This window comes from Bombus bifarius, unplaced genomic scaffold (genome assembly GCF_011952205.1).
Source record: "Bombus bifarius isolate JDL3187 unplaced genomic scaffold, Bbif_JDL3187 scf7180000009351, whole genome shotgun sequence".
NCBI classification, from domain to species: domain Eukaryota; kingdom Metazoa; phylum Arthropoda; class Insecta; order Hymenoptera; family Apidae; genus Bombus; species Bombus bifarius.
Window position 1 is genome coordinate 93052 of NW_022885065.1, and position 16873 is coordinate 109924.

Sequence of the window (16873 nt, forward strand, 5' to 3'; positions counted from 1 at the left end):
TTGCTGGTACCATTTTTATTATCTTCTTTACTTTTTTTTTTTTTTGGTGCTTTCCATGGGGAGTAGTTGTAGTTATCGTGAGCAGATAGTGACTCGATGAACTTTGTGAACTCGTTGTTGTTGTGCTCTTTTATTTTGTTTTTTATTTCTTTTGCGAGTTTGTTTAGCTGTTTTTTGTTTTCTTTCGTTCTGTGTTTTTGCCATTTTGCTTTTGCTTTTCTTTTTTCTCTAATTTTTTCGAGGATGTCTAGTGGTACTGTTTTTGTTTGTCTGTTGGTTGTTCCAGGTATAGTGGTTGCCCTTGCGGCTTCTTGGATAGTTTCTGTGAATGTTGTTATTGCTTGATCGATGTGTTCAGGTGTTTTCAGTGGAATGTTGCAGCTGATTTTGCTCTCTACTATTTCTTTGAATATTTGCCATTTGGTGGTTCTATTGCGTAGCTTCTCTGTGTTGCTGTAAAGTATTGGTTTGTTTCTATATGTAGTTATTAACGGCGTATGGTCGGAGGTAAGCTCGAAGCTGGGTGCTATGTTTAGTTTATTTGCGTTTAGTCCCTTTGTAACTGCAAAGTCTAGCAGGTCAGGCATTTTGCTCGGGTCTGTCGGCCAGTATGTCCGTCTTCCTGTGGATAATATATTGAGCTTATTATTTCTAATGTATTTTTCCAATGTTATGCCTCGAGGTGTGGTGATTCTTGATCCCCATAATGTGTGCTTTGAGTTATAGTCTCCCGCTGCAATATACCCTATTTGTCACCTAAGTGTCGGAAGTAGTCTTCCCACATTTACGTTGTGATTTTGTGTCGCGGCGGTACGTATACTGCTGACAACTGCAGTTGGTTGCTGTTAGTCTGTACGGTAACGGTGGTTGCTTGTATATGTTCCTTACTGACCTGGCTGTGTAGGTGATGTTTAATGTCGTTTTTTGTTACTACTGCGGTCCCTCCGTGTGCTTTTCCTGAAGGATGTTTGGTGTCATATATGGTGTAGTGCGGTATTTTTATGTAGCTTTTTATTGTGAGATGTGTTTCTGAGACGAGTAGTATATCGATATTATTGCTATACAGGAACGTTTTAGTTTCTATGGTCCTTTGTTGTAGGCCGTTAGAGTTTCAGGCTTCTATTTTAAGCGTGTCTATTTTTATTTTTTGCTCATCATGTTAGTAAGTAATTGTATTTGACTGTTATTTATTGTGTTTGCTGTCTGAGGAGTTCGTTTTGGTCGCTTATCATTTTTGTGAGTATTTCGTTGTTTTTTATGGAATGTTTTATTAACTCTTTGATTTCTATAGCGTCGTTGCTGTGGTTGTTCTGTTCTTGATTATCCAAGGGTGACGACCGGTTGACTACTTGCGCGTAGCTTCGGTTTCTAGCGGTGTTGGTGTTAGTGTGGTTATTGTTCCTTGCGTGCTGCGTTTTTGGTGTTGACGTAGATTCTGTGTTGTCCTGTTGCGTGTGAAGATTGCTATGTGTCCTGTTACGAAGCGGCGGAAAACGTTTGCCTTGAAGTTGCTTTCTTACTAGACAGCCTTTGTAACTCGCTGGGTGATTTCCACCGCAATTGTAGCATTTTACGTCGTTTATTTTTTCCGTGTGTGGGCAGCTCGCTGTTAGGTGCTTTTCTGCGCATTTGACGCACGCCGGGTTCCTGTTGCAGTAATTTTTAGTGTATCCATATTGTTAACACTTGTCTTTTTTGTGCCTGGGTGGCTCGACTGAGATTAGTGTGTTTAAGATTTTTTTAATATCGTAAATTTCCTTGTTGTTTTTAGATTCTAATTCTATTAGGAATAGCGGTAGTGGTTGCTACGTATCGTACCTTGTAATATTGTTTATAGTTCTTGTTTGGTGGCCCTTCTTTGCTAATTCGTCACTTAGTTTTATTGTGTTAATTTTTGGGTGCAGTCCTCTTATAACTACTTTGTAGGTCCTTTCCGTTTTGAGCTGGTACGTGTGGTATATGGCATTTTTCCCCTTAATTCTTTTATAACTTTTCTGTAATTTTGTGGTGTGTTTGTTTGGATTTTTATTTGTTATAGTTTTGTTTGTTTTAATGTGTAACTATCCTTTCCAACAATATTGTTAAGTTGATCGATAAGCGGGTCTATTATTTGCGCCTCAACAAATATTGGTGGTGGTTTTGTGATGTGTGCTGATTGGGTTGTGGTGTTGCTTGTTGGGTCGTTGTCTGATTCTTCTGTTAGCGAGCTGAAGGAGTTTCTTAGCGGTAATTCTTGCAGCCTTCGCTGCTTTTCCATATCTAGGTTGGCTGTTATTTTTCTTTTTTTGTTATAGCTGGCTACCTTCCAGCTTTCGTCCTGTTGAGTTGTTGCTTTGTTGTTTTCCATGTCAACTTCTATTGTGGCTGAGCAGTCCTGTCCTTGGTTTGTTGCTTGACTTGTTTTTAATGTATCTATTGTTTGGTGTATGTAATATTGTTCTTGTTTGTTTATAATTCTTATCGGTGGAATATTTTCCATAGTAGGTTTGCTAGTCTTCTTGATATAGGACACGGGTTTCCAACGTTTGGCTGTAGGCGTAACCGTTCGTAGTTTTCTCTTCCCCACTTGCCGCACTTTCTCCGGAGCACTGTTTCACACGCCCGTTAAGCTCGGCTGCTGGGGCAGAACTGTGGAATGACGTGGATTTGGGTATGGTCGTCGTCACACTATCGCAGAGGAAAACCCTTGCTGGGTGTTAGTCGTCCCACCACCGGTCGCTTACGAGTAAAAATCCCGGTAAAAATGGGAAAATCCACATTTCTCCACTTTTTACCTGATGGAGCAATAACCATAAGGAAGATTTTGACTCGAAGGTGTTTTATACTACTAAACGATCTTAACGGTCAAATCGAAATACTTGGTTCTACGACAGCTCCTTATGATTATTACTGTCCAACTGATCATATTGACATAGCGAGTGACCGCCTCGACCGGACGAAAAAGGTAGCGGTAGTTTTTTTGCAAATATTTCGGAAACTAAGGCAGACCACCGGTTATATGTATAGAAAAAGTTGTTCAAAATATTGGTTTCTATATCATATTTCAGAATCATCGAAATCGGGGAGGACGTGACGTTTCTCTAAATTCACCTTATTACATTATGTAACTATCTTACATTATTTCGAATGTGATGTAGTTTCTTACTAAATACCTAAATCTCATCAAATTACATTGTTAATTTTTGTTGTAAACTCCATTTTCATGTACATTCATGAACTTCAAGCAATTCTAGAAAATACAGATAAACTGAAATTTTTATTTTCGACATTATAATACAACTTTTGTTATTATCGTTTATTTTATATAAATGAAGTCGTTAAACACGTTTTACCATAAAAATTGTAAAAATGGTTTGTGATCTCTGCGATCTGACATAATTATAGTACGTTATGTCTCTGTAGTTTTTCTGTAACTGAACAAAATTAATCAGTAAATACAGCTTATCACTGCTATTTACGAGGTTTGTTCACGAGTATTTGGAAGAACTGATTTTCTTTTAAAAAGTTCTCTTCGCTAATATAAACATTCGGAAGATTTTTTTATGGACTTAAATGTTATTGACAATATCGTCCTCTTTACATATAGGAAATTTTTAGGATGGAAGAAACGTAATTTTCATAATAATAAAAGATATTATCTTTTAATGCATCATTTTCCGACGAACACTTCAATAATTATAAGAAGAACATTGTTTCCAATTCGGACATTATGGTGTACTGCAACAATAAAGGCATAATGATAATATCGTCATTTGTAAGAGAGTTCGCTGTTGAGTGCCGAAGCGTGCAGACGTGTCTCTAGTGCCCAGTGAGGTTCGAAAACAACACGTGCCGCCCAACCGTCGAAGGTGAACACAGCCAAGTGTTTCCTACCCTTTAGGGAGAAGAAAATCCCACGCACCTAACCCAAACCCGAATAATAGCCTCATAGCCTCACGACTAGTTAGTCATTTTGAATTAACTAGCTCGATGATGGCCCAGCAATCACGATCAGGCTCTCCTGAGAAAATTCGCAACTACCCCGCGCTACCTCCTCCGTGGCAAAAGTGCAGCAGATCCCCCCGTACCAATGACGCCAATAATACAAAAAAACGAAAAATAGAAACACCAAAATCAAACACGATCGACACCCAGAATGAACAATCAACAATACAAATAAACACCCACAACAGGTTCGCCGTATTGGAATCCACAAACGACGCCATGGAAATCGCAGACCCGCCGCCAAACCAACACGCACAGAGAATCCCCCCTCCCCCACCAATATTTGTTGATGATGTCATCGACATCCAAACAATGATCAAGTCCTTAGAGAGAGATATCTCCAAGGAGGACTACAACTTAAAGATAAACAACAACAAAGTAAAAATACTGCCGACGAACCCAGAAGCTTACAGAAAACTCACCAAGATACTTAGGACCCTGAACGCCAACTTCCACACCTACCAACTCAAACAAGAAAGGCCTTTCCGGGTGGTCCTACGGAACATCCACCACTCAGTAGACATTGACGAGTTAAAATTCGAACTATTAAAACTCGGCCATGAGTGGGCCAAGTCATCAACGTCAGCAACATAAGGCATAGAGTCTCGAAAGACCTGCTATCCTTATTCTTCTTAGATCTAAAACCAAAACCTAACAACAAAGAAATCTACAAAATCAGTCGGCTATTGAACGCAATAGTTAAATTCGAGCCACCGCTTGTCAAAAAAGAGGTAGGGTGCAAAGGGTGCCAAAGATACGGCCACACGCAAAAATACTGCAACCATACTTTCCGCTGCGTTAAATGTGCAAGTACACACCCCACTGACAAATGCAGTAAACCACCGGAAACCCCAGCGAACTCCATCCACTGTCAAGGTGACCATCCTGCCAACTACAAGGGCTGCTCAGCTTACAAAACCCTGTACACAAACAAATACCCTAAACTCAGAGCAAAAGAGGTAACCAACCAAATACCCAGCCCGCCGAAATTCACGACTACCCCAATCCCCTCAACCAACCAAATACCCAGTCCTACTAAATTCACCACTACCTCAACCTCCTATGCCCAAGCAGTACAAGGCATCCAAAATAACCAGAATAGCCAAAGGGATCTTTCTCAAAATAGTGTCCCCAATTCACCTAACACAGACAACGTCTCTTGGCTTGAAACGCTAATAGAGAAACAATCGGAGCAAATAAATAATTTGCTATCGCTACTAACACTCATCGTGGAAAAATTAGCACGCCTCGACTCAAAATAAAACCAAGGCGCATAGCACTCTGGAACGCCAACGGACTAGCGCAACACAAACTTGAACTAGAACTCTTTCTAAAACACCAGCAAATCGACGTAATGCTCGTATCGGAAACCCACTTCACCGACAAAAACTATCTGAAAATAAATGGTTACAAATTCTACCATACCCAACACCCCAGCGGAAAGACCCACGGCGGCACCGGAATCATAATCAAATCAAGCATTAAGCACTACGAACTTCCATCATTCCAGAACGACTACCTCCAAGCAACAAACGTAGCAATAGAAGACTGTCATGGTAAAATCACCACTTCAGCAGTATACTGCCCTCCCAGACACTCCATCGACAAAGAAGACTTTGATAACTTCCTGGACACCCTGGGCAATAGATTCATAGCTGGAGGAGACTATAACGCCAAACACGCCCAATGGGGCAGCAGACTGGTTATAGTAAGAAGCCAAAACCAGTTAAACAGCATAATAACCAACAACCTCAACTACCTTACCACATACAAACCCACATACTGGCCCACTGACACTAACAAAATACCCGACCTTCTGGACTTCTTCGTAACTAAAAATATCTCATTAAGACACGTCCAAATCAACTCCTCTGCTGACCCCTCCTCTGATCATTCTCCCGTGATAGCAACAGTCAGTTCAACAATCATCGAGAATATACCAAATGGCTCCATTCACAACCAACACACCAACTGGCAGCTCTTTACGGAAGTCTTTACTCACTCAACTTCAGCCCTAACCTCACTAAAAACCAAAGAACAAATTGAAGCAGCCACGGAATACTTAAATACGAGCATAATAAACGCAATCCGCCTCTCCACACCGACAAAGACGTCCAACAGCAAACAAGAATATCCCCAATACATATTAAAAAAAATAGCAGAAAAACATACACTAAGAAGCGTATGGCAGACCCATAGAACACCGGATGACAAACGCAAACTAAACAACGCAACCAGAAAGCTATCCGAAACCATAAAAAATTACAAAAACGACTGTTTCCAAAAATATCTCGCCAGTTTATCACCCACAGCCGACTCCAACTACTCACTATGGAAGGCCTCCAGGAAACTCACACGCCCCCCACAAATAATTCCACCTATCCGCCGTCCGCAAGGTGGATGGGCGCGAAGCCCTATAGAAAAAGCCGACCTGTTTGCTAAACACTTGTCAAAAGTATTCAAACCCCATTCCCCCAAAGCCGCCGCGGACGTTACTGAATACCTGCACACCCCCTTCCAAATGTCCTCTCCTATCGAACCCTTCTCCTCTGCAGAGACTATAGGAACAATCAGTCGCCTAAACCCCAAGAAAGCAGCAGGACACGACCTAATAGGCAATCAAGAAACTTCCCACAAAGGGATCGCAATCATCACATCGATTTTTCATGCTATCCTTCGCCTTGAACACTATCCTAAGGCCTGGAAAATCACACTGATTACCCTCATCCCTAAACCCGGTAAACCGATATATGAAACCAGCTCCTATCGTCCAATCAGTCTTTTACCTACCCTGTCTAAACTATTCGAGAAGATGCTCACGAATCGACTCCTTCCACTCCTAGAGGACTTGAAAACACTCCCAGATCACCAATTCGGCTTCCGAAAACATCATTCTACAGTAGAGCAAATCCACCGCTTAACTCATACGATGAGCCAAACACTCGAAAAGAAAAAATATTGCTCAGCGGTTTTCCTAGACATCCAACAGGCATTCGACAAAGTATGGCATGAAGGGCTACTTTACAAGCTTAAAAAGATCTTACTTGACTCCTACTACTCCATCCTAAAATCCTACCTAACCAATAGACAATTCGTGGTTAAATGCCTAGACGCCACTTCCGCAACATTCCCAATAGAATCGGGCATACCCCAAGGTAGTGTCCTCGGACCCCTACTGTACTCCATCTACACTGCCGACTAACCTATATCAAACGAGATAACAATATCAACATTTGCTGACGACACAGCGCTATTAGCTACCCAGGCGGACCCGGTAATAGCCTCATCCATTCTCCAGCGAAGTCTCGACTCCATGGAAAAGTGGTTTCATAAATGGGGCTTCAAAATCAACGAAAAAAATCCACACATGTAACCTTCACGCTCCGAAAGCAAACCAGCCCCCAGATCACCATCAACAATGCAACAGTTCCTAGCAGAGACTCAGTCAGATACCTGGGCATGACCCTGGACAAGAGACTAACGTGGAAAAAACACATCTCAGATAAAACGAAGCAACTAAAGGACAGACTAAAAAAATTCTATTGGCTCACGGGCCGACGCTCCAAACCAAACATACAGAATAAAATTACCCTCTACAAGACCGTAATAAAACCTGTCTGGACCTACGGAATCCAACTATGGGGAACAGCAAGTAACTCCAACATTGAAATACTTCAACGCTTCCAATCGAAAACGCTAAGATCCTTAATAGACGCACCTTGGTACGTTACCAACGAAACAATTCATCGCAACCTCAAGATACCCACAGTCAAAGAGGAAATAGCAAAATATAGCGACAGATATAGCAAAAGAGTCAACAAACACCGAAACCCCCTAATCACTGGACTACTTGATACGACGGATCAGATTCGCAGGCTGAAGAGGCACTACCCGCTAGACCGAAACGCTAGATTCAATTAGTTATCTAAATTAAGTAATATTTACTTATTTATAATACTTACTTATAAATTATACTTATCTATAATAAGTATTAACTTATTATAAATAATCAGGCATGTCACTGCGCCACGCCAGAAGAATTACTGAAAATTCTCAACGCGAGAATTGATTGTAATTTTAATAAATAGATAAAAAAAATTCTGTGTCCTTAGAATAGTCAACGTATCTTTACCGGTCTCTACCATCTATAACAGTCGCGTACTTAACGTATCATTGTAACTAAGTTTTACATAACGTGGTTGGAGTGAATTGTGATTTATGTTAATTCAGTGTGTATTCCAGTTTGATTGCTGAATTTTTAATAAAGTGTAATTAAAACAAAATTAATAATTATGTTAGGACTCGGTTATTTTATTGTATCATCCAACCCTCAAGTTTACATTGTTGCGACGTACAACTTACTAACGACCAATCAGGTGGCAACTGATCGGTTGTTTATCGCGAGCCTTGAACGTTATTAGCGCCCAAGGTGGAGGATTATAATAAATGTAAAGAGCGAGGTTTAGTTCACCTTACTTATTCCACTCAATACTCTGATTACAACTGTCTTTAAGTTACTAAATTCCACTTACTACTCTGAATACACTGTCCGTAAGTTTACTGATTATCCTGTTAAATATACTGTTCACTGACTGAATACTGGTAAGTGTTGACTCTTCGAATACTGCTGTAAGAGTGAGTCTTGGGGATGTTGCTGTTGTAGCGGAAGGTTCGTCGTGGGTGTGTCCCAGGTCTGTTCCTACTTGGTCATTGAGTAAAGCCGTATGTTTTAGGATGGACTGGCTGCCTTCGTGAAGGTTCACGCGCGGGTGACCTTACACTTGGGGAAAACCCGCGTGTCCGGTCTTCCTGAGATGTAGCATAAAAATAAAGCAATTTCGTATTTTATGGGTTTTCTTCCGGGAGGTCCTAAAGTACCTGGACTGTACAATAGGCCCACTGTTTATGATGGGTCCGCATTACGGTACCCTTGACGGTCGTCCTACCCGAGGCTCGCGTCTGGTGGTCATGTCGTCGCGGCAATTACCAGGCGACCACTCCAAATCTTGAACATACATGACACTGTTGCTACTTTTACGAGACGGCCTGCAATCATCCGTTTGCTCACGCACAGAAATATTTAAACGCACAGATATATAATTGTCAATAACTAAAAAACAATACCGAAAACGCAATTCTTCTATTCTCGATTATCATCTTATTTTGGCTTTGAGAATCGTTCCTTAAATATTTTTGCATCTGTAGCCGAACTGCCTGTATGTAAAAATTAATTTGACTTAAGCTCTATCAAAATTCAAAATTTCAAATTTTCCAATACTTTCCTGAGTTTCAATACATTCGAGACCGGAATATTTTGACAAGTTTATACTCAACAAAACGCAATTGCAATTATAATTTATTTTTAGATAAATTGATGTCCACGGATGTGGAATGTTCATTTATTATTTGGTTTTATAATCAACGACTATTTCGTGCTTTAGACATCTTTGTGTGCAATTTATTAATCTAACGGAGTGAATTTCTTGATTACAATCTGAGACATCGAATCGTCGGTAACTATATAGAGAAGGCTATAATTCACAATCTGTGTCAGCGGTCTCAAATGAGTTAAGTATTGAATAATGTTCGAAGTGATGACCGATAATCGCAGTATTAAAAATATTCGAATCGCTTCGAAGGTGTCCTGTTTCAATTTTGCTCAATTTTCCAGGACACATACTTACGAACGCTATTAATAAATACCGTTCTCCTATAATTGTTCCGCTGTATAATTTCTTCCTGATTCGTATGTTCAGATCAACATCTGATATTGTTCAGATTCAATCTTGATAATTATAAGTAGAAGAAAAAATACAATGAATCCCATTGTTCTGATTTGTCAGTGAAAAAGCTTCGTATGAACTCTTTTATAATAGCATGTGTTCTGTCGAGAGCACCGTGACTTTGGAAATGGAAAGCAATAGTCTGTATTGCAATGCAATGTATGTGTTTATATTAAAAGCATCTTCAAATGCATAAATTAATTGTGAAATTAGGCTCGCGCTTTGATTAGTAAGTTATAGAGATTAATAAGTAGTAATGTTTTGAGGATCTAAAAGTATAAATGTTATGCTCGAGTAATCAATAATCGAATCCGTTTTGGATAAAAGTAGAATTAAAGAAAAAAATTAGAGAAAAAGACTTAAATATATTAGAAGGCAGTCCTGAATGTAGAGAATATATTTATTTCCATTTATTCTTTTGTTGAAGGAGATTACTCGTTTGATTCACTCGGTATTTCGGTAACAATAGCTTGTTCCTTTGCGCGTATTTTGATCAGTTAGTATCGTTGATATAAATCTCATTTCCTTAAGTAATTAAGAACATCCTTCTCTAAGTTTTTTCGTCGAGCCAATATCTTTACTTTCTCAATTGTTTTATTCTCAGATGTCGCATTATGACAGTCCTGTATAATTTCTTTTTTTCATCTATGCTAAAGTCTGTTGTCTACAGGTTTTCTGTGTATACTTGAGCGTGGATTCGTACGCAGACATGTCACATATGTATATGTGGTATTTCGAATCGTACGAATGAATCAGGGGCTAGTGAAATCGGATATAATATATGTCGGAGACGAAAGGACACCGGAACCTTCCCTTTGGAATTTTGGGAAAATCCCTTAACACTGTAATCTAGATTCTACCATAGCCGTAATTAAGCAATTGTCGTCATTCAATCCGATTGTATTTGTTCGAGATTTGTGATATTGAGCTTGGGTTCGAGGCGACAACCAGTCGCCGAACGTAGCCGCGGTCACGGGATAAGTGCTTTGTCTGACGAAGGTATGAAGTAATTCTATAGCTCTCCTTAAAAGAAATATTTGTAGCGGCACGCGACAGTAAACATTCCAACGGTTTCCATCCCGTGACTAGCCATACGCAGACCCTATTCTTCGGGTATGATGGTTACCAGATGCCGACGCGTCTCCACAGTACGTGATCAGCTAGCCCGAGGGCCGTTATAAACACTAAGATCCAGTTACCTAAAGTCCTTCAAACAGACAAACAGTCTTTGTCCCAACTACGGGAAGATAGGGGAGATCTATTTTTCAACGAATGATGCTTCCCACTGGCAACCTTCCTTCAAGGACGGCTAGCATCCTTTTGTAGCCACTAACATGGAAATTGACCAATTAACAGCAACGTCAATTTCCCTCACTTTCTGAACGAAGGCTATCCTCGACGAATCCGATGATCTCGTGTCCTTACACACACCTCATCATTGTTTCCCTCTGCAGCATCATCGCGACGGAAAGTCATTCTCTCGTGAGGTCGTACTAGCGAGTTACTTAGCGTCCTTACGCTCGGTGGATATTCCACGTTTTAACAAAGAGTCTGACTTAGATTTTGTGCGCACGTACATCTATCATCCCGTTGACCGCGGATTCGTTATTGAACCTGGGATCATTGTCATTAGCTTCTCGAGTATCTAACTACCACGGTTACTTGTCAAATTCTGTAATAATCGTATTTACACTAGTCAATGTCTTCTCTGTTGCATAACGACAATGTGTAATCCAAATGAAGATTCGTTTCACGCCTCTAATCTTAATCATAACATGAATATAAAATACAAAATACAAAATACAAAAGTTTCTGATTCACTCATGAAAGTCCAGTCCAAATCGTTGTAACTAAAAAAGCGAGATTTGAAGAGCATACTTCTTCTATAACGTAGACATAAAATGAGACAGGACTTTTGGAAATATTTGTCCTAAAAAGGTAAAACGGGGTAGGTTTTTTTAAAGCATACCCATATCCCATGAATTTCTAAAGTTAGGACGTAAAATTCAACATATGAACTCCTCATCAGAGATAGATAAATATGTATTCCGAAATTCAATTTCTAAATGCTGTTCAAACAGAAGGTAATAAACATATATTACCATAAAAATAAATACTGTGCGGGCGAGTAGCTAGTGTAACATAAAATGAACAATCCAAAAATTGCATTTGAGGATTCGTTTATTGGTTATTGCCATTTAAAAATTTACCACAATATCCTTGATTTGAGGATTACTGTGTTCTTCATCGCTTAGATTCTATTAAATTTTTCCATATAGACTTGTTTTTCCTGGCCTTAAGACCATTTTAGAAGATTTTCAAAAGTAAATAAGTAATTATTCGTAAGTTTGTGTCCCTAAAAAATGACATTAAAGTTATTTGCTGTTGTATTATTAATATTTAAGTTAATTGAAAGATACTGATTGAAAATTCTAAATCTATAGTTTCGTTAATATACAGGATCCGTCAGAATGACATGTAGAAGCTTATGACATGTCAGAAGAAAACATAGAATAAATTTGTTTTATTCTCAATTTAGTTTTCAAGAAAATCAAGTTTAGAAGTTCGCGGCGTTTCCACGCTGTTATGGCAAAATTACGATCCGTCGAGTGACATATAATTCGTAACCTATGCCGATCAGTTTTCGTTCAAATACACGATGATGAGTTACAAGACTAGATAAATTGCGTCAACGTGATCTGTTCTTTAAGAACTTGTAACTGTTCTAACTCGTACTGTTCACTACTATAGAGAGCGATATCCTAATCGGCGTGTTCCAGGTATAGGAACTATTCAAGGAATATGGCAAAGTCGTCTAGAACTTGAATCTTTCGTATCTTAGCGTCGAAATTGCGGTCGTGTCTGTCGACGAACACTTATCGAAGACAATGTTTTGGAAAATATTGACAACAGTTCTGCAATTAGTGTAACTTCATTGTGTCATAATTATGACGTCATTGAAAAGACCATCCGTTGCATATTACATGATGATAGAATGTACCTGTATCATGCAACACGAGTGTATGCATTGTGCATGCATGAGTGATGACGTACCACGAATGGCATTTTCGCATTGGTTTATTTGAACAACATAATAGTAATCCACAATTTATGTCGTACATTTTATGGACAAATGACATATGCATATGTCCACAATTCTATAGAGATGGTGCTTTTAAGGTCCATAATACAAATCTATAGTCCTTCACAATTTCTTATGAAACACGAGAAACTCATTTCCAGGAAAGTTGAGTGTTAACATTTGGATTGGAATAGTCAGTAATCGCATAATCGGACCGTACATTTTGCTATATTCTCTAACGGAATAGATTTACTGAAATTTTCTTCGTGAGGACTTGTCAACATTGTTAGACAATGTGCCTTATCGTATTCGACAACGACTGATCTTCCACCATGATAGTGCTGATAGTGCGTGATAGTGCAATGTACTAAGAGGACTTCTGAACGATAATTATCGTTGTTGAATAGGCGATGAAGGAACAATCGTCTGACCTTCGAAGTTTCCACATCTAATACGCCTTCTAATACATCTAAGACTTTTATTTGTAAAGACACATTACAGAAGAAGTGCATAGTGCAGATATCGGAAGTCGGAATCAGTTAGTATGAGTAATTAATCACGCATTTGAGGAATTGTAAATGAAATACGTTGTCTAAGGTTCATGCTGCGACAATTAGACAGGCACAGCTATGTATCCGACAACAAGGATAACATTTTCAACGATTTTGTACTTAATAAAATAGAATCTTTTTCATTTATAAATTTTATTTATTTCATTTATAAAAACACGACACGCGTTATACGCCAGTCGAAGGAACGTAACGTTACAAAAATTTTATTCTATATCTTTTTCTTATATTTTCATAAGGAATTATGTCGTATCCGCTTTTATATGTTATTCCTTTTATCGGACCGATCCTTGTTATGTCCTATCTTGTACAGACCCTGTATGTTCGTCACTACACGAGTATATATTTTCACTATGGGTTACAGCGTGTAATCGGAGAAATGGTGACCTATGTCAAAGAGGCGCAACAATACGAAAGAGAAATTTTCTGCAAGTATATTGCAAAATGTAGCATCCTTTACGGAAGTTGCATGTTATTCGCATACGTGACTGTGACTACCTTTTTGCTAGGACCAGTAATCTTGTCAACTTCTTTTCCATTAGATGCAGAATATCCATTTAACGTTAATTATACGCCTGTAAATGCTATAATATATTTGCATCAATCTTTTGTTTGCTGTCAATGCGCTGCAAATATATGTCTATGCATATCTGGTGCGCTTTTACTTTGGTTTACGGCTGCAAGATTCGAATGTTTGGCCGTGGAATTCAAAAAAAGTTCAAATATTGATATGGTGATCACTTGCGTAAAGAAACAATTACTTTTAAGGAGGTAAGTGTTATATTTTCCACGACATATAGGCTAAACAGTATATTTTCATTTATCGTAAATGGATTTTTATTATAGATATGCAAACGAAGTGATCAATTCTTTTCGTTTCCTAATACTTTATACTACAATAGTAACAACATTTACTATAACTTTGTCTTGTATTATAGTATTCATGGTAAGTCATACTTACGATATTAAACATACAACGTAGCTAAATTATAATGCAATTTACAAGCAGAACCCACCATTAATTGTAAAAATGCAGTTCATGGCCGCATGTCTCACTGTACTCACGGAAGTTTATATGTACGCGTGGCCAGCCGATCACATGAAGGATATGGTAAATCATGTTTTATAATATCATTTATACAGTCAATCACAAAAGTTTACATACACACCTTAAATATGAAATATTATACTAAAAACGTTCTGTATGAATTTTTTAACAGATTAAAACATATTGTAAAACTGTAACACACTTTATTTGGTTTCATCTTTAATAAGAAAAAAAGAAATATAAAATCCTATAAAATACAACGTTGCAGAATTACATACATCTGTTATATTTACATGTAATAATAAAAATAGGCTTAATATTATACTAATATCTTGTAGGTCCAATAGATCCCTGACATAAACATCCATAATGTACCACTGCCTTCTTTGACATTGAAAAAGTTAAAAGTTTTATAATTTCTGATGTAGATTTAACCCAAGATTTTTATGAGTTAAATGTTTTGGCCTTTAAAATTCTTTTTAAAAATACGTTAATAATAGATTGTATTAATAGCTAAATACAAATAATTTTGTGACAAAGTACATTTTCAACTTTTTTAGTAAGTCAGATGTACAAAATTCGAGGTATATGTAAACTTCCGTAACTGACTGTATGTATTCTATGGGTTATATTTTCCTAAACTCAGTCAATCTTCCATGATATTTAGAGCGCAAACGTATCACAGAGTGTGTACGACATAGCTTGGTATGAACAGACTTTAGAAATGCAAAAGTATCTACTAAACGTATTGGTATATAAAAAACCAGTGATTATTTCCATCACTTATCTAGTGCCAGAACTTTCTTTGCGTTATTATTGTTCGGTAAAGCAAGTTAAAATTCGAATGTCAATAATTATACTGAATGAATTACTCAAAGATAACAAATACTAAATTCGTATTATTTCAGTACCTGTCCAATGCTTTCTCCATCTTCACCTCTTTGCGCATCTTATTGTCAGTAAATAATTCAGCACAATAAATATCATCTTCTAATAATATGGAGAAGCCTTTATTGTAATAATCATGGTTGAAAAAGAGGAACTAATTCCGCTACCAATAACATATCAACAAAGATGAACATATATCAAGATTATAATTTCTTTTTATTCAAGAGAAATCGATGTTCATATCATTATCGGTTTAAAACAAAAGGTTTTGCAATACTTCCTTTGACCCGCTTCATTATTTCTAATATTGTAAACTTACTATGTATTTTGAGATGCATTTAGGAATGTATAAAGTGTATGTTGGAATAATAATATCTTTATGAAAAAAAGCGTGTAACAACTGCCGAGGTTTGCTAATCATCTTTTAATTAAGAATCTGAGGAACAATGAAATTAAGTCACGTCGATATTTTACTGTTTATTAGCAATGTTATATTTCAAATTTCGGATGGAAAGGGTTTATTGTTAACAATTTGATTGTAGGATACTTAGTGTGGGGTGCTCTTCGCATTGTCTACTCTGCCTATATCTAAGTATACGTTACTCCTATGCCTCTGTTATGTTGGTCGGAGCCAGTCAAGCATAAGTTATGTTACGTCCCGTTACCCTCTACATAAACCAGAATCCATCCATCAAACAAGACGGCCACCAACTGTACAAATATAATTAGTCGGACAGCAATAATCCTAAAGAACGGCCATGAAATTAAACATTTTTTACTTTACCGTCGAGACCCTTAATTACTACAAAACATTTTTCAAATCGAGAAATTCCTTAGAGTTATTGCTCCATCTGGTAAAAAATGGGAAAAGCGAGTTTCTCCTATGTTCAACGGTCATCTCCACAAGCCAAGTACCGTTGGTGGGCGACCAGCACCCATCGTTAGTTGAGTATAAATACCGCCTTCGCGAACAAAACATAACTTCATACATTTCAAATTGTTAGTCATCTCTTCACCTTGTATGCTTCGAGGAAAGGTTGTTGGAATAAAGTGTATATTTAACCACTTAACTCAGTGTTATAATCATTCCAACCACTCCTATTATCTTAATCGAAATAGAAGATCGGCGGATTCATGGCATCGTCATCGTATCGTAACGAGAATTTACGACTCTCGTTGGCGTGCTCTACCGCGTCCGCGTCTCTCTGCGAGAGGTCGAACACGGTGCGACACGCGACGTGATTTTTTAACGAGATTTCACGGCATAATAATTAATAATACTGTCATAACTTCTTTAATTTTACTTGTTTTTGTGTGAATGTTTTTTAAACATACTGGTGAGATCTTTCCGATTAATAAAACATGATATAATGTGGACCGCGCTCACTTCTTTAATGCTTATTATAAAATTTATTTTACTTCATTATCGCCTTGATTACATTAGAAAAATGGATTGTTAGTTACATTTGAAATAATAATAATAATATTATAGTATCTCTAATATAATACTATAAATTAG

The 16873-nt window shown here is 37.8% G+C and overlaps 1 protein-coding gene across 1 annotated transcript in view; it reads left to right on the forward strand.

Moving 5' to 3' along the window:
- Positions 1-15446, forward strand: part of LOC117215106 (odorant receptor 22c-like) — a 38355-nt gene extending 22909 nt beyond the window's left edge. Inside the window, exons 2-6 of the mRNA XM_033461538.1 lie at positions 13783-14189; positions 14265-14364; positions 14428-14529; positions 15134-15289; positions 15375-15446. Of these exons, the coding sequence (XP_033317429.1) occupies positions 13783-14189; positions 14265-14364; positions 14428-14529; positions 15134-15289; positions 15375-15446 (837 nt within the window). The remainder of the gene's footprint in view (positions 1-13782; positions 14190-14264; positions 14365-14427; positions 14530-15133; positions 15290-15374) is intronic.
- Positions 15447-16873: the final 1427 nt, after the last annotated feature.